General features: G+C 40.3%; 1 protein-coding gene across 1 annotated transcript in view; it reads left to right on the plus strand.

The window, feature by feature from the left end:
• Positions 1-23,658, plus strand: part of kndc1 (kinase non-catalytic C-lobe domain containing 1) — a 50,952-nt gene that overhangs the window by 11,235 nt on the left and 16,059 nt on the right. The window contains exons 4-17 of the mRNA XM_008286668.1: positions 2,862-3,008; positions 3,952-4,069; positions 4,165-4,301; positions 7,372-7,989; positions 10,772-10,886; positions 11,070-11,141; positions 11,299-11,360; positions 11,461-11,619; positions 14,225-14,302; positions 14,481-14,568; positions 14,921-15,113; positions 16,786-17,498; positions 19,053-19,191; positions 21,903-22,162. Coding sequence (XP_008284890.1) covers positions 2,862-3,008; positions 3,952-4,069; positions 4,165-4,301; positions 7,372-7,989; positions 10,772-10,886; positions 11,070-11,141; positions 11,299-11,360; positions 11,461-11,619; positions 14,225-14,302; positions 14,481-14,568; positions 14,921-15,113; positions 16,786-17,498; positions 19,053-19,191; positions 21,903-22,162 — 2,899 coding nt within the window. The remainder of the gene's footprint in view (positions 1-2,861; positions 3,009-3,951; positions 4,070-4,164; positions 4,302-7,371; positions 7,990-10,771; positions 10,887-11,069; positions 11,142-11,298; positions 11,361-11,460; positions 11,620-14,224; positions 14,303-14,480; positions 14,569-14,920; positions 15,114-16,785; positions 17,499-19,052; positions 19,192-21,902; positions 22,163-23,658) is intronic.

A 23,658-nucleotide genomic window follows, 5' to 3' on the forward strand; every position in this document is an offset into this window, starting at 1 on the left:
TGTTGGAAGAAAGAAACATCTAAAACATGCAGGACTGTGGCCCTCGAGGACCAGGATTGGACACCCCTGGGCTAAACTGTTTACTCATATACGACCTGTTCAGGGGGAAAATTCAAGTTTAGTAGGTTAATATTAATTATTAATCACTGTATATGTTGATGTTCAATCATATTTACTTTCTTACTTGATGTTTGATGAAGATATACTTTGGGAAAATGTGATTCTATTTCAAATATGTCTTACTGGGAAAATACCTTCACTGATGACTTCACTGATGTCCTTCTTAAGTTCTGATCACTTTTGGTATGGACCCTGAATGTGTCCTGTAGCATCAGGCACCGAGACTACCTTTAGGATTCTTTAAGTCCTGGAAGTCGTAAGGTGGTTTCTCAATGGATCAGTCTTGTCTTTCCAGTACACCCCACAGAGGCTCAACCAGACTCAGCAACACCTTAAACTCTTTGTTATCTTCCTCAAACCATTCCTAAACAATGTTTTCCAGTGTTGCAGGACACATTATTCTCCTGAAAATGGCCACTGCCATCAGGGAATATCTCTGCCAAGAAAGGGTGTACGTGGGCTGCAGCAATTTTTAGGTAGGCGGTACGCCCACGTGAATGCCAGGACCCAAGGTTTCCCAGCAGAACAGTGCCAAGAGCCTCCTCTCGCTTGCCTCCTTCCCACAGTGCATCCTGCTGCCATCCCTGCTCCACGCACCCGGCCGTCCACATGGTGTAAAAGGAAACATGATTCATTAGACCAGGCCACCTTCTTCTGTTGCTTTGTGGTCCGGTTTTTATGCTCGTATGCCCGTTGTAGGCGCTTTTTGGCGGCAGATGGACACTCTGAAGGATCTGCAGCTACACAACTGAGGCACTGTTTGTTCTGACACCTTCCTATCGTAGCAGCATTAAGATTTTCAGTATGTAGTAGCTCTTGTGTGGGATCAGACCACATGGACCAACCTTTCCTCTCCACACGCATCAGTGAACGCATCAGTGGACCTTTGGCTCCTATGACCCCGTCGCCTGTTTACCGATTATCGACCCACCAACCTTGCGATTAGAGGACAACCGCTCGACCACCTGAGCAACAGCCACCCATGCACCCTAATATATCCCACCGCTAGACAGATGTCATTGTAATAAGATAATCAATGTTATTTACTTTACCTGCCAGTGCTTGTAATGTTGTAACTGATCAGCGTAAATGTTCTTCAAAGACCGGCAACTGTGCAACAAATATCAGATGCCTTAAAGGACACATTAAGTCCCCTTTTCTAGTCTTATCTGCTCAGTCCATTGCAATCCAGTCAAACACCTCTGCCATAAAATCTTCCTTGTGCTACTCTGGACTCCAATATATTGAGAAGAACATTACAAACACCTGATTAATGCAGTTTAGTACAACACCAGCAATAACTATGGCCTCAGTGGTGAACACATTTAATAGATGTAACAGCGCTCTGACAGCGTCTGCCATAACTGAACATTATGCAGGATATTGCCACATAAATAGAACTTGTGACAGAACGGTTCTATTGGATTTGCACCGTATCGATTGTGGGGCACGGCAGAATAGTAAATGTCGTTTTGCTTCCATTTTCGACGGGACTCAGTCTGAGGTGCGTGAGTCAGTCTGATTGTATCGCTGCTCGTGTTTGTTGTGCTGTCTGACGTCTTTTAGAAAGAGTGGCCTCATTCCCAGACCTCAGTGATTCACTCGGTCAGTACACAGTGTTATTATAGCCAATAGAAACTACGACCACAGCTATGAAAATACGATTCCAGTTTGAAACCAACCCAACTTTTCCTTTAACCATCACAAATTTCATTCTTATGACAGGCTTCCTCTAGATGGTCCCCTGACTGAGACATTCAAACATGAACTTACTTATTGGTGCATTTGCATTGTGTACATTGTAAAGTGCTCCAGGTGTGGATTTGTCTGTTTTTTCTGAACCACTTTCCTGCTGCGGTTCTTTCTAAGGATAAATATGCATTACTCTCACTGGCTACTGTGGGTTTAATAAATGTTCATATACATTATTCATGTTTTTTTCAGTGTGTCTGACTGGAGCTCTGTAACTGTTCTATTCATCTTTATATACTTCTCTATACATCTGCTGTTCAACAGGGACAGTTTTGAGAAAGTGAAATAGAAAAAACGCCCTTTGATGTGACTGGATTCCAAAACTTTTGGCTTCCTCTGTGGAAATACAGAATCAAAATGTGAAACTCACACGCTGCCACTGAGGGGTGTCACTGTTCTCACCAACACATGAATACATTTTCGGTGGACTTATGTAACCGAATCTCAAAGTAAACCATCCATTTGAATTTTGCTGTTTGTCTAAACAGGCAAAACTTCTGACACAAAAAATACAACTTTACTTCTCTTGTGTTTTCCCCAAGGGAGAAGCTGTGTTCGGCCCAAGTAATAGTATAAGGAAAAACAGGAGTTAAGACCTTTAGCTCAGTGTTTACTCTTCTATTTTGGTGACCCATGCTGGGATCCGCCTTGCACATGTGTTTACCACTTAAGTATAGGTCCGGTCCACTTCAATTGTTGGGAGTGATAGTTATGTGTGGGATGTGAACTCAGAAGCACCTGGTTCAAATCCGCTGCTGCCTTTCAGCTGACCATAATATCCACTATCAGCGCAGCAAAGCAAAACAAAAAAGCTTTGTCATAAATATGCACGATGTCTGACAAGCACTGTCCAAAATGGTAAGGGGATCCTGTGTTTTTCTAAAGCTCTCCTGTAGTCATTCACAGATTCGGATCTCTGCTGCAAATTCACAGCTGCAGCTCCGTCATGATAATGATAGTGTTGTCTCTTTCTCTACCCCTGGCCGCAGGGCCATGTTTATTCTCTGGGCTCTACGCTTTCTGCCACACTGAACTTTGTCATCGAGCCAGAGCTGGAGGCAGATATAGGAGAAGAAATCCAGAAGCTGTTGGAGCAGATGCAGGAGGAGAAGCCCGAGGACAGGCCGCTCCTACAGGTACAAAAACCCTGCGGACTCTTTGTTACTGCTAATGATTCATAGAAAGCTGTGCCGTTTAAACAACCATGAGACGGGGTTGGAATAATTAGAGGTCTCACTTGTGTTGTCATGGACCTAAAAACTTAAGTAAATGCTGTAATGATAAATTGTTTACCAACCACACAAGAATACATGTAAAGCATAATGAGTAATTTAAGACACATCATGACTGAAGAAGATGGATGATGATTGGTCTGCAGCAGAGTGTCATCAGTAATGATAATGTTCTCACAGTACATCCCAGCTCTGCATTACGCCACCATTCATTTACAGTCATGAGGAGAATCATGTAGATCATTTATTTAAGAGAATTACATTTACAGTTTTCATGGCTGCAGCTTTAATTAATGTCTGATTTTTTTCTCCTATGACTGTCAGATGAGCTAATTGGCTGCACATATACTGTAGTCAGTCAGTGCTCATGAGCAGCATCAAGTGGAAATGCTGCGTCAGTGCAAATCACATCGAGTGTCACAGTCTGTTGCAGAGTCAGAAGTCCATTCACTCTCAGTTTTTTACAACATAGACTTCCACAAACATGACATATGTAAACAAATAATAATGATAACTTGATTTAAATCCATAGCGACTTTTATTCATACCTTCTAAAGGATCTGCCAGATTGTAATGTGAGTTCAAATTGTGTGACGTGTGTGTCTGTTGCGAGTTTCTCAGAACAATCTCACACATCTTGGTTGCATTTTTTTTCTCTGTAAAGTAATTACATGCTAAATCATACAGAAAAAAAGTATTTTTTTTCCTTGCGCATCATCACTGAACTGATAAATAGAGAAGGAGAAAAAGGAGGAAATTATGTAGATGTATTTGCAAAAATAGAGCATTTTTTATGTGCTTTCTGAATATTGAACATCGCAAACCTGCAAGTTTAATACTCCCACAGGATATCCTGTCTCTGGCTGAAGCCCGGCTGTGTCATACCTCCTCTACAGCTGTGTGCCGGAAACTGTCTTCAATTGGACGACGTGTGCTCTCTATTGAATCGGTTTCAAACTTTCAAGGTTACCCTTTTTATCAGGTCTATTTAAGCAGATCGCTGTTTAGTCTCCGCCGTGATTTTCTCCTGCTATTAATTGCTGTCTTTGTGTATCCACAGATGGACAGGAAGGCTCCTGGGAAGCGAGATGGCAGCATTCCAAACCCAGATGTCTTCTTAAAAGACTGAGCTCAGACGATAACACCAAAGACCTGCCTGATAGCTCTGTTAAGGCAAACGGTCTCTCCAGGCAGCAGGTATGGGGCCGGGCTTTTGGATGTTGCTGCAAATATTTTTTAGAAGCAGATGCTGTAGAGGAAGACATATTTTAATTTAATTAATCAGCAACCACGCAGTTTCTCTTTGCTAGACCCAGGATAGTTAGCTTTAGACATTAGACTACTGAGTGCCAGCGACCTTCAAGTTCAGTATTGTTTGATGCATGCACAGTGCGGGGATAGCTGGGTGTAGATAATAAAACATGATAGCTTGTAGACATTTACAGCAATGAAGATAAAGTCAGAAGGTTGTGGTAGCAGTAAAATGACTTTTTAATGGTGATTTTCTATGTTGCATTTGCATTTTTTCTTACAAGTACTCTATTAAAGTTAATATGAACCTGTTAAGCCCTGAGCTATTTTCCAGGCCTCTGCTTGAAAATTACATACCCATAATAACAACAGTTTACCACAATGTTAATTTGAACAATTCTTGTGTCATAATAAAAGGAACACTTATAAGATTTGTTCAGGTGTGTAAATATCAGTATATATGTTACTGGTTAAGAGTAAATAGAGATCGCACACAGCACAAATTAAAAACTTTCAGGTTTGCCTAAAAAATAAAAAATAAAAAGCATTTTCAGGATAAATATGTCTTTCGAATGATCCAGCTGCAGCTCTAAACCGCTCTCAAATCATAGCGCAATATGTGAACATTCTCTCTGCAAAGGTTGACTCTGATAAAGTGAAGAAGAACAAAATTAGAGTTTTTAGTACAGACAGTTCAGGCGAGGTCAATTTTTTTTTGCACACTTGCGACCATCTGAATTTTCTTATGTACAAACTATATATTTCACATGTATGTATATCACTGATGGTGTTCAATACATCCAAATACAGCAGTTTTGTAGTTTTTTGAAAATTCAATCAGACGCTGTCTGTGTTACGCGCCCTGTGCGTGATGCTGCTGATCAGACTGCTGTGAAGCTCCTGTGGTGAGGCAAGGCTGCATCTCCGTAATGATTGGTCGATTTCAGTGATTGACGCTGCCTTCGAATCGTTACAGCCAATAGAATATAGCGATAGCCACCAAAATAAGATTGACAGCACTTTTAGCCAATCAGAATCAGTAGAACGCCATCTTGAAGACTAGCTGCTTGCTGACTGAAGGTTCACTCCTTGGCTCCTTGCGGGTCACGAAGTCTCCAAAAGACGCCCGGAATGATTTCAGTGTAACACAGGAAGTAGTACTAACTGATTCCGATGTGCATTTACCGCGAAAATAAACTTTTCATGGCAAAACAGCTGAGGTAAGAGACATGCTATAACTACGGTTTGATGAAGCGATTTCGGTTTTTGCTGTTCTTTGGGTTATTTCTCGACGATGCTTTGATTTAGAGAGCTTTGACGGACATGTTTGGAATCTGTGGACTGTCCGCTTTCGTTTGAGGGGTTGTTTGTGCGTTTTGCATAAAGTACCGAAACGCTGGAGCCAGAAATGTAGGGAGTAGGTTGACTGGGTGGCGCATATTATATAATTGATTTAGTTGGTGTTTGAGTTGTGTTTGGGGCATGTAAAAATGGCTTCTATATTCTTGTAGCCGAGGTTCTGCTGTTTAATGTGACGTGCAGCATCAGGAGAGCATTGTTTCACACTTTTTCTTTGTATGAAACCCGAGACTCGGGCTTAAGGGGTTAAAAGCAATTTGTACTTAAAAACAATATTAGGATCTATCACATTCAAACTGTATACCTGTACAAGTCTGCTCCACAAAAGTCCCTCATTCAGTAACATTAGCAAAATGAACCACACACTGGGGATACAACAGATGCCTCAATAGTCGATGTCCTACACGTTTTCTACTTTTCCAGACTTATTCTTCTCTTTTTTTTTGTCATCTGAACACAAATAACTAGATTTGTGTTATATAAATTAATAGTTTTAAAAGTCTGAATCCCAACTGTTACCTTGTATGTGATGTAATGTTGTACATTTAGACTATGTATGCTTCCATCTTTCTAAATACCTGCCAGAAGATTGTAGAATAAATTAACGCCAAACTCAGACAAGTTCAGTGCACAGCGTTCTATTCAAACTCAATAAATGATAAAATAAATAATATATGTTTTTGTTTGCCCCCATATTTTTTTCAGTCTCTTCTATAAAAAATGTGTAGAAAATATAAAATTAACGACATTTTCATGGCGTTTGTACGGCCTTGTCTATTCATCGTGTCTGTGGAAACACCAGTGATCAGATTTGGTTACTGGTACTTGGAGCGGAGCCATCTTGCACACTGTAACGTACAGATGTCGTGGCAGGTCTACGTAACAATCTGCATTCAGTCGCATTACGTACTTCTGCCTTTGCTTTCAGTGGTATGAAGCTTGTTGCCTCAAAAAACTATTGTATGATCACTTTATTTTTCTAAGAAAGTATGAGTGTAAATTTTAGAAAACAAAATAAGGGCAGCAGTCTGTGAACACAAATGTTTTTCTATATTTATCCAGATGTGAAAATACTTTTCTATCTCACATAATAACCCTGAGATGTTATATTTATCAGCATGGAATCATAAATGTAATGACTGACAAGCTGCTGCACTGTTGTGAGCTGTCTAATCTTAAAACTAGCTTTTCTTCTTGATGCGTTTCTGTGTAAATCCGTCCCCCCGCCTTATGAAAATCCACAGCCAGACCAGCTCCATACATGCAAATAGCTAGTTATGCACTGTTTGCTGAGAGGGTACTTTCCGTCTAGGGATGTTTCCAACCCATAACATCTGGTATTTTTGCAGATTATTGCACAAAAACAACTTCTCATGTTGATCTCCACCTCAGCTTATTCATTCTGATTAGTTTTTTTTACACTACGCTTGTGGCCTATCCCTTAACAATGATGCTCAGAAACCTATACTATATCTATACTAGCAGTACAATGATTAGGTGTTCCCCGCAAGATCATTAGTTAAGATTTAAGATTTACCAGAGGACCTACTTTTCCACTTCAGTTTGCTCAGTTATTTAAACTGTGGTTTCTGTGTTACCACTGAGGTAATTAAGATTGTTTCTGTCTGAAACAAATGATAATATGTTCCATCTGCAGCTGTGCGGGGGCTGGGATTCCTCTCTCTGGGCCGAGGACATGGAGGGCTGTGAAGCAGACGGCATGATCTTGACAGATGAGATGGACTGTCGGTCTCACAACAGCTCCCCGGTGAGGAGGCGAGCCCAGCAGAGGCTGAGCAGGGTGAGGGGGGCCCTCAACCGCTCCTGCTCGGTCCCGGACTCCAACAATCCCCCCTGCCTTTCCCCTCCGACACACGGAGACATCAGCGTACCCGTTGCAGATCTCACTGAGATCGGAGCAGACGAACACTTGAGCTGCACGTCCGTGTGGAGCAACAGACTTCAAAGACTGAACCGGGGAAGGTCCTGCGAGTCTTACCCACACTGTAGCGCTGAGGACTGTGGGGACATGTCCCCGAGAAATGAGGATGCTGCAGAGACATTACGCATCGAAGAAAGTGATTTTCAAGAGAGCCGTGAAAGTCTATCTGAGGACTGCATCCAGGACTTAGCATCGCCCTACGCTTCCTGTCAGGAGCTGGAATTGGAGCAGGACTCTACTGAGGAGCAGAGCTCATTGAACCACAGCCTCTACATTCCAAATAACCACATGACCAAAAGCATGCTGTGCCTGAATGAAGAATCTCAGGATGAGGTTAGCCACTGCCGGCAGCTTTCAACTCTATGACTCTGTAGTTGCATCACATGTTTTCTTATATCTGTTATAAGAGAAACAACACAAAACTGCACTTGGAACATTACAAGGTCTCTTGGTGCAGGTGTCAGTTTACTAATAGAGACATCTACATTTATGTATCTTTTCTAAATGCTATCAGTTGTAGCTTAAGAGGGATAAGAAGGGAACATCTGCTCTCTAGTTTGAAAAAACATTCCTATCTCAAGGTTCTTTCCAGATCCTTCAATTGCACATTCTTTATCAGATTATATTTGCTCCGTTTTAAGGATTCTCGGTCATCATGTCTCAAGTTTAAAACCTTGGACAAGCTGTTGTTTGGTGGAAAGACACATTTTAAAGCTCTGGGGGAAAAAAACTCCCAAGAGCACCTTGACTACAGATTGTTTCGTCAACTATTTCTAATTCATCAGCTACTTTCTGCTGCTATTTACAAGGTCAAGCATTCCTATAGCTGTTTTATTTAACTTTGTAGCTGTTTAAGTAGAAAATAAGCTATGTGGCTAACCAAGCACAAGATTCCTAATGTTATGAATTCTAAAGAAAAAGCTAAACTCTTCCAAATACCTTCTTTAAATTGAGTGATTACCTTGAGATACACTCATGGAAAAAGTAAAAAAAAACAAAAAAACTCTTAGAATCTTTTTTAGACATCAATTCTTGTAGACATATGTGATCCATCTGCATGAAATCAACCACATTGGGCTATTTTACGTAAACAAAAGCGGCATGTTGCTACCACATGATGCAAATCACGGGACAGGATTGGCTGGCAGTGACACATTGCTCATGGCGCCATCGCACGTGTGATTTCTGCGGCTTCTTTCTTCTTTACCGCTCATACACGCTGACGGTATTTGGAAGTGATATGGATGTTATATGTGACCTACATGGAGAAAACAACTAAGTGGCCCGATCCAAGTAATAAACCCAAAATCAATATTTCATCATGTGTTAACATGATTCCAGCTGTATCTTGGATGTAGCTGATTTCATGCAGATGGGTCACATATTTGAATAAATACAAAACTGTGCCTTTTAATAAAGACAATATACTCCAATAAATAACACCCGAAATTGACATTCTGAAGTCATTTTCAAAATTTAACTGAGCATCAGAACAAAAACAAAACAGATCAGTCAAGTAAAAAGATGAATACACCTTAATATCCATTAAATTAGAATGAAGGGTTCCAGATTAGGAGCCAATTAGAACCTGAAGTTAGTGACGGGATCTGTCGCTTTCATCCTCGTGCTTCTAGCATCTGCTGTATTCTTTACTCTTAAAGTTCATGGTGTCATCATGCCAAGACCTAAAGAGCTTTCTAAGGTCTTTGTAAAGAGTTGTTGATGCCTATAAATCTGGCAACGGCTTTTAAAAGGATCTTCAAAATGATTTGACATCAATCATTCCACTACAAGTGGTATAGATTTCAAACAACTTTAGTAATTTCCGGCCTGCATAGACTGTTAGATTTGAAAGAGAGTCTTCAATCATCCCAAAAGTTCATCCCAGGATCTGCCAGTAACTCTGCAGATGTTGGTTTGAAAGTGCTGTGTCTAAATTTAGAAAGAAATTGCACAAATTTGCCCTGCATGGGAGGCAGGAAAAAGCCTTTGCTGTCCAAACAGAACATTAGAGCAAACCTATAGTTTGCCAATGAAAATACAGACAAACAGCGGGCCTTTTGCAATGGTGCGGTCGGGCCAGATGAATCAACCGTAGAGTGGTTTGGTCATTGTAACCGTAGAAGTGTTTGGTGCAGAACAAAGGCGGCTTTTCAGAAGAAGAACCTCAGACCAACTCTAAAGCATGCTGATGGAAATGTTATGGTTTGGCTTTGCTTTGATGCCTCAGGGACTGGGCAGCTCGCAGACACTGATTCAACTATGAATTCTGCATTATATCAAAGGCTTCATCAAATTAATGTCAAAGTAATGTGAGGACATGTGTCCAGAAGTTAAAGTTAAATTGGTAGCGGGCCTTTCAACAGGACAGTGATCCTCTGCACTCTGAAAACCTCCAAGGGATGGCAGACATAAAGGCCAGATCTGAATCTCACTGAAATGTTGTGGGGGGGGATTTGAAACAACCAGTACATCAAAAAAACAACCTCATTTCAACCAAAGAAATTTTTCATGTAGGAGGGACAAAAGATTTCAGCAAACTAATGTCAGAAACGTCTCTATAATTATACAAAACGCCTACAAGAAGTTACAAGGAGGCAAAACTGACTTCTGATGCCAAAAAGAAGAATATTACATCTATTAACACTGTTGTTGAATCAGTGATTAAAAAAAGATGCTTTTCCTTGTGATGCTGTTCAAGTATATCACTTTTATCTGGAGGCACTTTATCAGATGAGACCAAGAGTTTGCCTGTTCAGGTATGTCAAAAAGGCCCACAGCTTCCTGTTTGTTCACATGACTTTAATGAGATCTTTCAGTTTATTTAATTTACAAAAAAATCTCTTTAAATTCTAACGTTAGCCTGTATGTTTGGAGCTGTCTTCTGTTTCCAAACCTCTGCCCAAAGTATTCAATCTTCAACTGACACAGTAATCACACAGGTATTCAGAAGCAATCAGCCTTACTGGAGGAACAGTCAGAAACAGATTTAGCAAAAGTGAAATTAGGAATTACTTCAGTTAGACTTAATTAGGCCTACTGGGGGCTAAAGCTCTGTAATCAGTAACTCTCTCTTTTTTTAAAACTGGGTTTGTTCTTGTTATTTTCTGTCCAGTGGATCTCTCTCAGAGAGCTACTTGCTCGTTGTGGACGGCGGCTGACAGTTAACGAACTGTGGGCTCTGTGCTACACCTGCCTGTCCTCGCTGCAGACCTACATCGACTTTCCAGGTGATTTTACTTGTTTCATTCATGAAACCAGAAGGTAACTGTCCCTGCAAGAGCAGTGTTCTGCTCATTATGATCCTGCTCCTGAGTTGGTACAAGAAAGAGAGACAAAAGGAAATACAAAAGTCATATAAATTCTGTTGCTCACAATTATCTTGTGCAGCTGATTTCTCTCTTTTCCATTAGCCTACTTATGCTTGGATACGGTGTATGTGGGCTGCGAGGGAGAGGTGCTTTTCCTGAAACCTAAAAATATAGGTAGGTCTACTTTAGTCTCTGTGCTGCTGCTGTTCCACGTTTTTAATGTTTATTTAGTTCTAAAATACACTTGAAAAGGCACTCTTCATCAAAGTGTATGAGGCAGCAGAGTCTGAAGGCTTTTATTGACTTCACTAACTCACTTTCTTCTTTGCAGGACCCCGAGATGAATTTTATCTCGCTCCTGAATATCAAGAACATGGAATAGTGACTGAGAAGGTCCGTCTGCCTGAACTGCTTTCATTTTTGGCTTTTTATACATACTAACTAACCATTTGCTTGAGCTGTAGCTTTGTCTCTTGTGTCTTTCTTCTACCAGGTTTGTGTGTATGGGGTTGCTGCTATTCTCTGGGCCACAGCCAAGTTCAGTTTATCGCCTAATCAGAAGCTGGCGATGCCTCGCAAACTGAAGAGGCTGCTGCTGGAGATGGCTAAGAGGACGCCCATGGAGAGACCTACCATTGTTATGGCTAAAAAAGTACTCCTTTTTTTTCTACATTTTCTTGCAAAGAATGCACTTTAACACTTTACGATTACATTTTTTTTCTGAACACCACCCTCGTGTGAGTGTCAGGCAAATTATCGTCAAGCCGCTCTGCCTGACGCTGGCAGACAAGAAAACTCACGCTTCACATGTGGCTGCCTGTTACTCAGTTTTCTTCTTTGACCAGACATGGAGCAGCTGCAATTTTCTTCTGCATTAGCCTGAAATTTACCATCACAGGGTGTCAACCGTCTCACTTTTCTGATTCCACTGTTCCCACTGGAGTCTGTGACTCCCCGACTGATGTTTCTGTTTGCAGAGAGCAACTGTGCAAACAAATAATATGAGAGAACAGTTTGACAGTTTGATGAGTAGTTGTGCCTGATAGTGGTTTTTTATCACAAAACAGAAACAGGATTGCTTTTAAGTAAAACCTGGTTGAGAACAAACAGGCTGAAGTCTTAAACAACAGCCTCCAGTTATCTCTCGTAGATGAGGGAAGTGCTCATATGTGGAGAGACATTTTCCAGGCCCCCCAAAGCATCTGCATTGCGAGACCTCTTTTACTGGTGCCACCGTACTGAGTTCCTATACTTGGCCGTTTAGACTGACAGGAAAGGAATCGATTTCTTTCTAATCCACAATGTCGAAGCAACACAGTTACCAAAAATACAATCTGAGGTGCACCTTGCATTTCAGGTCCATAAATACAGCGCGTGTCTCCGTGCTTGGTTTTATGCATGTCAAAGTCAATGTCAACAAAGTAATGTCAGGTAATTAAGTGACTGCACAGATATCCCCCCCTTAACTCAGTATTTAGTAGATGTACTTCTACCTGCAATTCTCACAACAGGCCTGTGTAGATAGGTTTCAGTCAGCAATGCAAATCGCAATTGTACCCCATTTTTCTTTGCAAAACTGCTCCATCAGGCTGCACAGGGATTGTGAGTAAACAGCCTCTCTCAATTCCAGACACACGTTATCAATTGGGTTGAGGTCTGGGCTCTGACTTTGCCACTCCACAACACTGACCTTGTTGTCTTTAAACTCTTTTTGCGTAGCTATGGCTGTGTGCTTTGGGTCATTGTCCAGCTGAAAAACAAATTCCAGTTCTCTTGCAGACTGCATCACCAGTATTTCCCAATATTTTTTCCGCCTTCATTACACCCTGTACCTTTACATGCCTTCCAGAAGCATCGCCAAATTATGATGCTGCCACCACCATGCTTCATAATGTGTACTGTTTGACATACGCCTAACTTAGCGTCTAGTCTGAGGGCCAAAATGCTTAATTTTGGTCTCATCAGAGAGAAATTTATAGAAATCTGTTTTCACACTGACATGAAAAGTCTTTTTTTTCCATTTGTAAATTCTTGTCAAAAGCCAAATTATATTGACCAAGATTCAACGTTGAAAAGCAAGTAACGGGAAAAGCTTACTAGTGGGGTAAAAGCTTTTTATAGTCACTTTAGCTCATGACCTCTGAAAGATGTTTCTGGACAACACTGTTTTGCAATGAAATAGGATTGTTCTGGGAGCAAAACATCAAACTAAAAACATGGCAGTAAGTGAGCCAGGCAGTCGGTCCACAACTTTGGAAGCACCACTACGAAGGCAGTTTTGATTTTTACTGAAATTTCACAACAGTAATTGAATGTATTACCAGGTTGCTCAAAGTAATTTGGTAAAGGAGTGACTTTGTGTAAATATTCATGTCCCCACGAGATGAATCTACTGACACCCGGACTTTTTTGACAGTTCCATTAACAGGTCAGAGTTTGTCCAGTTTCCATTACCGTAAACATGCAGAACTACAACAACAATAACGACAATCCCATCAGCCTCAGCTTCAGTGCTAATTAGCAAATGTTAGCTTGCTAAAGCGGTAAACATTGTCTGCTCAACATCAACATGTCAGCATTGTCATTATGAGCATATGGTGTGCTGACATTAGCAGTTAGTTCAAAGCATAAGGAGGTCCTGCCTATTAATCATTTCCTACAATTAGGTCTTCCTGCTGAAGACGACGACACAGAAGAGCCTTTTAGAAGAGCATCTGCGCACCACTAGTCATTTTACGTTCCTTTTTTTTTAAAACTAGTTACGTAATTTCTACTTTTACATTTGGTTTTATTTTGCAATACTGCAATTCTTTTAATTTGTCCTCTTGTGTTTTATGCCTCACTCTGAAAAGCACTTTAAATTGGGTTTACTTTTATTAAAAGTTTCCTATAAATAAAGCCCAGTTTGAGTTTGCATATCAATGTATGAAAACTTCAGAGAGGAGCACCTTTCCTAATGAGCAGACCCTTTGTAGATGGAAGGCACTTGTAATTTAAATATGGAGAATCCAATTTGTCAAAGCGCTTTGTCATGTTGTCAACAAAGTACTCTCCTAAAAAATACCATCATTTACTGTAATTATTATGCTGTCAGTCATTTTCTAAAAGTAGCTGTTAGTTTCCCAACAACTGTGTGTTTTATTCTTAATCAAACACTTGAGTTATTTCAGGGCAGAATTAATTCTGACATTATTAGTGTCCGTGTGTGAAGTGTCCTGTATTGTTATCACAATTGTTTTCATGTGGATCTGTTCCAGTGCTGTCGTGACTACTTATCACGTCAGGGGACGAATGCTGAGTCCGTGTGGAGCAGCCTCATTAACAGAGTTCACCCGGTAAGCTTTTTCACCACAGACATGTTTACATCACATTTATCTGTATATTCATAATGTGTTGCTTAAATTTTAGTGTCAGAGGCAGTGTGTGGTCACGTTCTCACTGCCTGCTTTGTTTTGGCTCATTGAGAAATAGGTTAATTCTCTTTTGTAATAGAACTGTTCTATTTTCTTCCAGCCAGCATCAAAACCCGATGATGCAGAAGATTTGAATGCAACGGAAACTCCTCAACTCTCATGTGAAGAGTCTGCACAAAACAACAGTGGTATGACAGCTTTGCTTAAAAATATGGATGACCCTCATGCAATATATTTTACCTTGAAATGTACAATCTGATATTGACTATGTGTAGTAAATATTGGGAAGATCCTCTGAGACATGCCATCAAAATTCATAGCCAATTCGTTTTTGTGTCAAAGGTGTCACTTCTTTTATGCCAAACATTCACAACTAATGAAGATTCATGAACTAAAATGTGTCGTTACTTTCAACTGGGATCGAATCATAGCAATAGATGTTCCTAATATTGTACACATTCTGTGTAATTTAACAACCGTGTGTATTGCATGAGACAATATCACTGATATTGTATCTGGCGTTGTTGTAACCGTGTGTAGGATTTGTGCCCATGGCCACTGAGAGCCGACTGGCTCCTGTGCCGGGCCCTGTTCCCCACAGCTATCCAGTCAGTAAGACTCTCCACCTCCCAGAAGCCTTCACTTCCACTGCCACACACTTCAGCCCCATCATCCTGACCAATGAAGGGGACTTACAGGAGGAGAGCCAAGATCTTGGAACTGCCACTGAAGGGTAAGATAGTCAGGCAAATAACGTGCATTATCACTATACTTGATTTTTAATGGTGCTCTTTTTTAAAAAGCAATTTTTAAAGTAACAGTAACGAGCATGGGGGTGGCAGTATTATGCTCTGGGGTTGTCTTGTTGTCAGGGGAACTTTCACTTTACACAACGTAAATGGAATAATAAAGAAAGACGATTACTACGAGACCCACGACCCCAGTAAGGATTAAGTGGTGTATCGATAGTGGATGGATGGATGGATTACTACGACATTGTTCAGCAAAAACCTGAAGTTCTCTGACACAGTTGGGTGTTCTAACACAACAGTGACCCCAAACACGCACCAAAAGTGGTAAATAAATGACTGCATCAGGCTAGAAATAAAGTTATAGACTGAAGAAATAGAAATAAAGTCCTGACTTAAACCCCATCAAGAACCTGTGGACTGAGATGAAAAAAACAAGTTTGTAGCAGAAAACCAACACGTTTAGTTTAACTGCACCGATTCTGTTAGGAGGAGTTGTTAAAGATAAACCAGAAACTTGTACCAAAAGTGCATAGTTGAGGTGTAAATGGACAAAGACTGTTTACCCCAATATTAGGGCAGCTGTATGTATATTTTTGACTGAGCAGATTTTGTCATATTTCTTGGAGACCTTTTGTAAATCTGTGAAAGAACCAAAATGCATGATTTTTTTGTATGACAAAGACACGCAGGTTTTTAATGTTTCCATCACAGAATCTTCAGTAGTCACTGGAAACTCAAGACTGCCATAATATACATGGTCTTTACAAGTGGATGTAAACTTCTGTTCACGACTGTTTTCCGTTCTTCCAGCCTTTATGCTGAAACATATTAGCATATTTCCCACAAATACATATAACTATGGTGTCAATCTACTCATGTATGTCTTGGTTAGAAAGTGAATGAGTGGCTGTGTCCGAAATCACCCACTCACTCCCTACTCCCTATATAGTGATCACTATGTAGTGCACTATATAGGGAGCACCTCGGCAAAGTATCATTTCGGACACTACTCAAGCTATTAATTACGTCGCTCGCTAGCCGCGATTTGTGCTGCAACAGCGTAGTACAAACACATCAAATTAACAGTTTATTGCGTAGCTAAGAAATCAAATTAAATCAAACTTATTGTCATTTTGCTGTACAAACCAGATGAGAGAACGTTTCTTCAGGATCCAGTCCTAAAAGCAATTTAAATAAAGTGGTGTCGTATGTCCAAATCACAACCGAGCGCCGCAATTTTAGCGACATTCACTGTACGGGTAAAATAAAATTTAACAAAACAAACGGGAATTTTTCCGAGCTCTCGTTCATCTCCATTTCCATTTCCTTTCACGCAATGCATGACGGTCCATATTGCTCAGGTAGTGACCATCGGCTGTACACTACTTTTTACGGTGCATTGTGGGATATTTTGAGTGAACTATATAGGGTGTAACATTTGTAACTTAACATTCGGACACCCCTACAAAATGGCGTGCACCCTATGTAGTGCACTATACAGGGCATAGGGAGTGATTTCGGACACAGCCAGTGTCTTTCTATAATTTCTACAAAGAACACAATTACAATTCAAAAGAATTTAATACAATGCAAACAAAATTAAAAGCTGAGTAAAATTTGATTTGATTGACTGGTTGTTTTTTTTTTTTACAGGCTTGTGGATGGATTACCAAAAAGCAGCGACCACATCGTGAAGACTTGCCTCGATTTCACTCCGCCCTCCGAGTACCCAACACACACTGAACCCGATCTACATCCACAAGAGTTAACTCACTGTCAGGCAGTCGTAACTACGTCTTCTACAATATCCAGCAGCAAGATCCTGGTGGCCTCTCCCTCTGCTCTCCCTGATATTTCCCGCCTTGAAGTCTCTCTTCCTCTGCCATTATCCACTAACTTCAACGGTTGTGGTGTTTTCAACAATTACCTCTTTCGACAGGATCCCACAACAGGACATCTTTCTTTAGTGCCTGTGCAGGTCAGGGCTCCCGAGTCTCTCCTCGGGTTGGATATAAATCTCTCTCTGGTCCCACAGCCTTTGCAGGAACTGATCACGGTTCCAGAGAGCACTGATGGTCCATTTATTGACTCTCCGAATGTGCCTGTAAGGCCTGGACCCCGGGAATGTGGCCTCCCGTCATCTTATTTCAGTGGTAGCTCAATCATGTCTGACAGCCCCCTGGAGAACGCTGAGCCCACAGGGTACAATGGACACACAAATCCAAGAGCACAAGATGAGAGTCTGTCTCATTCAGAGTCCATCTCCCCGAAAGTCCACCCTGCCCTACAGGAGGTGATTGACCTGCTCAAAGGAGAGTTTTCCCTTGATGGGTATTTGGACAATGGGCATGAGGACATCGCCATGGGTATGTATCTTTAGATAGGTGTGATGTCTTTTTATTATTGCTTCATTTGCCTTACACAACAGTGGAAGAGCGACTAAAACCTGCTGCATTTATGTGTCCCAGTTATAGAGGGACTCCCAAAGTGGGGTACTTCCACACCAAGGGGGAACAATCTAGAGTGGCTGAACTAATTTAATAAAACATGCAGCAGTTTCATGTACTGAAGGAGTGAACACATTTAAAAAGCAAATGTTTCAGTTTGTTTGTAGAAACTAGTTAGCAGACAGGCAGAGAAGCTAGATGTTAGCTAAACGTAATAAACTCTCAATATAGTTAAACAAGTAAATGTTTAAATAGTTAGCCTAAGCTGAGAAATTAATGTTAAAGTCATTACACTAAAGTAACGTATAAGCAGTTTAAACAACTGGCCAGACTAACTGGTGAATGGTTTAAATAGTAAGTAGCTAAAAGTAGCTTGTTAGCAAAATAGAGCAATTGTTAAATAAGTAGGTAAAAGTAAGAATTGAAGTAGTTATCCAAAATAATGGGATTAATTCTAAAATATTAGCCAAAAGTAATTAATATACAGTTGAACAGTTGGCCTAAATAATAGAGTAAAGGTTGAAACAATTACATAGAGTGTGAAGGAGTTCAAATAGTTAGCCAAAATAATGGAGTATATGTTAAAATAGTTAGCCTAAAGTAAAAATTCAAATAGTTAGGCAAAATAATGGAGTCTATGTTAAAATAGTTAGCCTAAAGTAAAAAATCTAATAGTTAGGCAAAATAATGGAATTAATTTTGAAATAATTAGCTAAAAGTAATGAGTAAACAATTTATGTTGTTTGCCAAAGTAATTAAATGAAGGTTAAAATAATTAGCTAAAAGTGATTGTTTAAATAGTTAGCCAAAGTAAGGAGTATATGTTGAAATAAGCAGCTAAAAGCAATGAATAAATAGTTGAAGTAGTTAGCCATAGTAGCTGAAGTAATGTTGAAATACTTATCTATAAGTAAAATAGAACAAATAGTTAGCCAATGTAATGGAATACAGGTTAAAATAATTAGCTAGAAGTAATTGTTCAAGCTGAAATAATGGCGTAACAGTTCAAATAGTTAACCAAGTTAATAATAAATGATAAAAACTAAAGGTTGAAATAAATGATTAAAAGCCAAAGTAGTGAAATTAATGTTGAAACAGTACAGAGTTTAAATAGTTTAAACATCAAAGTAATTAAAACTAATTGTTGAGATACTCATCTAAAGTCCTGGATGAGTAACTGACATAACTGGCTAAAGAAATGGATAAAAGGAAACATTTCTGTGGTATTAATGCAAACTTAGTCCCAAGAAAGAAAAATGCCAAAAGTAAATCAGTCAGAATCTGCCAGTGGATGGCAGAAGCACACCAGAGACCTCTGCTGTTGCAAAAAAAACAGACACTCTTATGTCTGAGTTAGTTCATGTGCCTTTAATACCTGTTACTAGATTTAGTGCAGTAATACCCTCTTTATCATCTTATCATGAGCTGTTGAGACGCATTCATTTGAAAATCAACCTTTTTCTCTTTTCCGAGGGGAGTACATCTTCTCTTTGAAGGCCCTCCAGTACCACGTGTTCGCCAGCGTGGTGAAGGAGAGGTTCAGTGACCTGTACTGGGAGGACGACTTGCTGGCTGTGTTGCACTGTCTGGTCAACTACAGCCCATCCACACTGTGAGCATTTTCTTTTTCTCGTCTGTTTTTCGCCTTAACTCAGATAGGTCGGAAAACAAACAAGATGTGTTTCTAAAGCTGGACTACACGGAGGAAAATAAGGAAAAGGTTGTTGTACTACAACTACCTCACTGTTTACTCACTAGACAGAGGAGGTTGTTATGTGGAAGTGTGAGTCCAGATGTGTATCCTGTGAGACTTCAATCAACTAAATAGAAATCAATTATCACTAAAGGTTTACGTGCTTAAGTAATGCATAACTAATGAAGACCTGATTGATTAATGGCATAAATCGATGCAGCATTAGACCGTGGGAAGCTGATGGACATGTTTTGCTATCTCGACATTTGGAATAATTAGCAGATGAATTGATTTATAAGCGATAGTTACACTCGAAATGTATGTACTGGAGATACAGCAACCTGTTTGGAGGATTACAGAAAGCTGGCAAGTAGGATGTGATAATTAGCCTGGTTTTAGCCGTAAATTGCCGCCCACATTTTAGATTTTTTATTTTTTTTTTAGACTCAAGTAACAATTAAATGAAAACAAATGTGCAATTCTGTGTAATTATTGGGCTACCTGTACGCAAAACTGCCAACACAGTCTTTTCAAAACAGAGCCACTGCCTCAGAAATGATATGTTTGACACCATATTTTCATACATGCTACAAACGCTCAGTCGGCTCACAGTTTGCCTGCACGGCTTTGTTTTGAGTTACTTTATATAGCGGCTTCCTTAACCCTTTATAGGGCACTCGTTAAAATACTTGGATATTTAAAATGTCAACCCTGGAGTGTTATTGATGGAAATAAAAGGACATTTTTTTCTTTTTTGACTTTTCTTTTGGGGCTGCAGGGTGGCGCAGTTGGTTAGCACTGTTGCCTCGCAGCAAGAAGGTTGCCGGTTCGCGTCCCGGTGGAGGCACCGGAATCTTTCTGCGTGGAGTTTGCATGTTCTCCCCGTGCGGCGTGGGTTCCCTCCGGGTTCTCTGGCTTCCTCCCACACAGTCCAAAAACATGTTGAGGTTAATTGGTGATTCTAAATTGTCCGTAGGTGTGAATGTGAGTGTGCTTGGTTGTCTGTCTCTAAGTGTAGCCCTGTGATAGACTGGTGACCTGTCCAGGGTGTCCCCTGCCTTCACCCTGAGTCAGCTGAGATAGGCTTCAGCCCCCCCGCGACCCTAGTGAGGATTAAGCGGTGTATAGATGATGGATGGACTTTTCTTTTTTTTAAATTGTAGATTCAGGCTGCAAATCAAAGCCAAAGCAGTCACCATATACGATTTCCACAGGCCACAGTGACTGTGTTGGGATGTAGCCTGACCTTCGTTGATTGGTTGAAATCATGTGATTCTGCCCCCCCTGTCATTTTTAAAGCCTGAGGAAGTTCCCATATATGGTCCCTCACCAGATAAAGGATTAAACTGTTTTGTTTGTTTTTACTGTATCTCCAGAATCGTCACTGTCTGTATTACAACATCTATGAAGTTACATGTTTCAGCTTTAATATGTGAACCATAAACAGTGCATTTTTAGATTCTATGATAAGTTTATAAGTTACAGGGTTTTAATCCTTTACAAACACATCTGCATATATACCCTACGTTATGATTTTAACAATTATCAGTTGCATCTGGATGCAAAACAGCACAACAGTGAGACGCTCGGCTCCGACTGCTTGTTTCCAGATTTATAATTTATTCTTATGTGGGCTCTGAAGAACAGATACACAGAATGATCGCTGCTCACTGAACGTGACCTCTCCTCCTCTGCACACTTACGTATGCATGTGCACACCCAATAACCAGCATTCAGACGAACGTTATGACAATATCCACTTCATGCGTAAACTTCTGCAAGCAGCTTAAACGGTCCCTATGGTAACAGCTTTGCAGTATGTTTTATATAGTGAAAGGGGAGAGTGTCTGACTGCACTGAAGACACATGCGAAGCCCTTTCTTGATTGTTGCTGATGTGCTGACAATTAGCCCTGGGGGGCTGAAGGGGGCTTACGTTTTTAAATGAATACATGCATACGTTTGTGTGTAAGCTAGAGACGAGCAGAGAGATGAGCCTGTCGCTCGTGTCAGACGTCTTTTCATCCAGGCGTTGCCATGCTCTTGTGCTCAGGGCAATATATTGAGAGACCCTTTAATCTGCTGTGGAAGGGAACATCACAGCTTTACAGGGAGACAGACACACTTTTCCTCTGGCTGTGGGCTGCTTCACAGAGCTCAGCTGTGGAGGGCTATTTTCTCCACTGTTGGAGGGAGGACTTTGTCCCTTCTAACCCTAAAAAAAAAAAAAAAAGGGGGCCGGAGTGGGCAGTGTCTTGCTTTGGCGCGGTTATATTTTTATTCATCACTCAGTGTGATTTGTAAGTGCATGATACGGGTGATAAGCTACAAGATGTTTGAAATGAGTTTTGGTGGTTGTCTTCATTTGGTTGTTAGTGAGTGCTGCAGTGGGTGACTGTGTTGGGTCGTGTTTTACTGATTAAAGCAGTAAATCCTCTGTAGAAGTTGGATGCTGCATCCTTTGTGTTGCTGACTGTTTAGTTTTTGCCATCACTATGTGTGTTTTCTCTAAATTGCCCGTTTCTCACATACCTAAACGCATATTATTGGCATTATTCTTTTAATAAGCACTAACTGTCAGTGGCTTTGAGCATGCTGTGTGTTTTCTGTCCCCTAATGTGCCTCATGCAGCGGCTCTAATGAGCAGCCTCCATCAAAGGATGTGAAAAGGGCAGCCCTCACCCCACCCCTGTTAGCCGCTGTCTGTAGAGGGAGGAGAGAAGTTGGCCTGCACAGCTGTCTTGATTTGAATGGAAACATTCACACGTCCAGTCCTGTTGTGGTGGATTCCTGGGAAGGAACCGAGGGACGTCCCTGTCACGGAGAAGATGACGCTGCACTTGAAGATGCTGAATTAAGATCAGAGCACAGGCAGCCCCATATCGGTCAAGGTAGGAGACTGACTTGCATGCTCATGTTGTTCTGTGTTGTTCAGACAAAGAGCATGGGGAAGCACATTTTTATTATTTCTGAGTTTATAGAACCTTTTTTTATGGGGTGAATCTGATGAATAGCTTATCAAATGTGTAGTTTCATGTTTTCCTTGCACAACAAACAGTGTGACATCAGTATAGTGCAGCTAGTAAAAAGTATGTGGTCGAAGTAACTTAGTTATTTAAATAAATATTTATGTTTTTGTCAAATTACAATTACAAAAATAGTTACAAGCCAGAATGTATACCAAAATGTGCTTACAATTAAAGTGCTCAGTACAGATACAAAATTCTTAGTGAGTGTTATTACTGTAGTTTAACTGATATGTTAATGTCTAAATACCATTTAACACATGAAAGAACCAGAATAAATGCTGTACCATTACTCATAGATGCAACAATGCTATCAAAAGGAGCAGGTCTCTGCTATATTTGAATAATATTTCAGTCAGGTATGGCCAAAATGTGATTTATTCTTGTTTTCAGTCAGCTTCAGTGACACAGTTATACATGATTCATCCTAAAACACAGATTTGTGGATATGTTTCAAATGAGCTGCATGTTTTACACATGAGCCTAAATCTTAGTTATGTTATAAAATAATAAGGAGTTATTTCAACAATGACATGAAAAGGTGGCTCATGCACATTTGAAGAGGTTGTGTACTTACTAAAATACAAATGAGGACAGACGGATAAATCATGAGTGCATGTGTGTTGACTCAGCAGGGAGTTGATAACTCAATGAGTAAAGAGAATATTTCAAAGTCATAGATATATGAATACCTTACTGTATTATATTCCACTGTATTTGTAGTTGTCACCAGTTTTGTTTTCCCTTACATAAACAAAGAAATTCCCACACTAAATTGATGCAGAAAGAAATCCTGGAGGATTAACCCCCGCTTATGCGTCCTCCCCAGATGACACGCCGGCCTTTGACTGTAGTTGGTCAGCGTGGAGCCACGTGGAACTGTTTATTAGCTTTTTGTGCAGGGATTTTAAATTCCTTTTATCAACAATGCACATAAACTACTACAAAACATGTAAAATGAGTGAAACAACATTAAAGTTCATTCAGCTCGAAATACGTATTATTGGAACCTAATATAAATAAACTCTCCTCCTTCTCAGTCACACACCCACCCACCTTTCCATCTGTCTTTTCAGCCAGCCTGAAGCAGGGTAGAAGTTCTACAAATCTTAACGTGTGCAATATAATCAGCAGCACTTTTGAAAGGTTTATAAAAGTAAACTCGCTGTTACAGGTACTCTGTACGTGCAGCACACCGTACATGTGTTTCCATAAAGTTGTAGATTTTGATTTTCTGGATCCACCCAGTGATCATTTCTGATGACACATATTTAAGTTCAGCTTAGAGTTTAATCGCATTACTTGTGTGAAACAGAGTTGGAGCGATCCAATTATTTCTGAGATCATTTTATTAACCTGCC

This window comes from Stegastes partitus, unplaced genomic scaffold, assembly GCF_000690725.1.
Source record: "Stegastes partitus isolate 25-593 unplaced genomic scaffold, Stegastes_partitus-1.0.2 Scaffold463, whole genome shotgun sequence".
In the NCBI taxonomy this organism is placed as follows: domain Eukaryota; kingdom Metazoa; phylum Chordata; class Actinopteri; family Pomacentridae; genus Stegastes; species Stegastes partitus.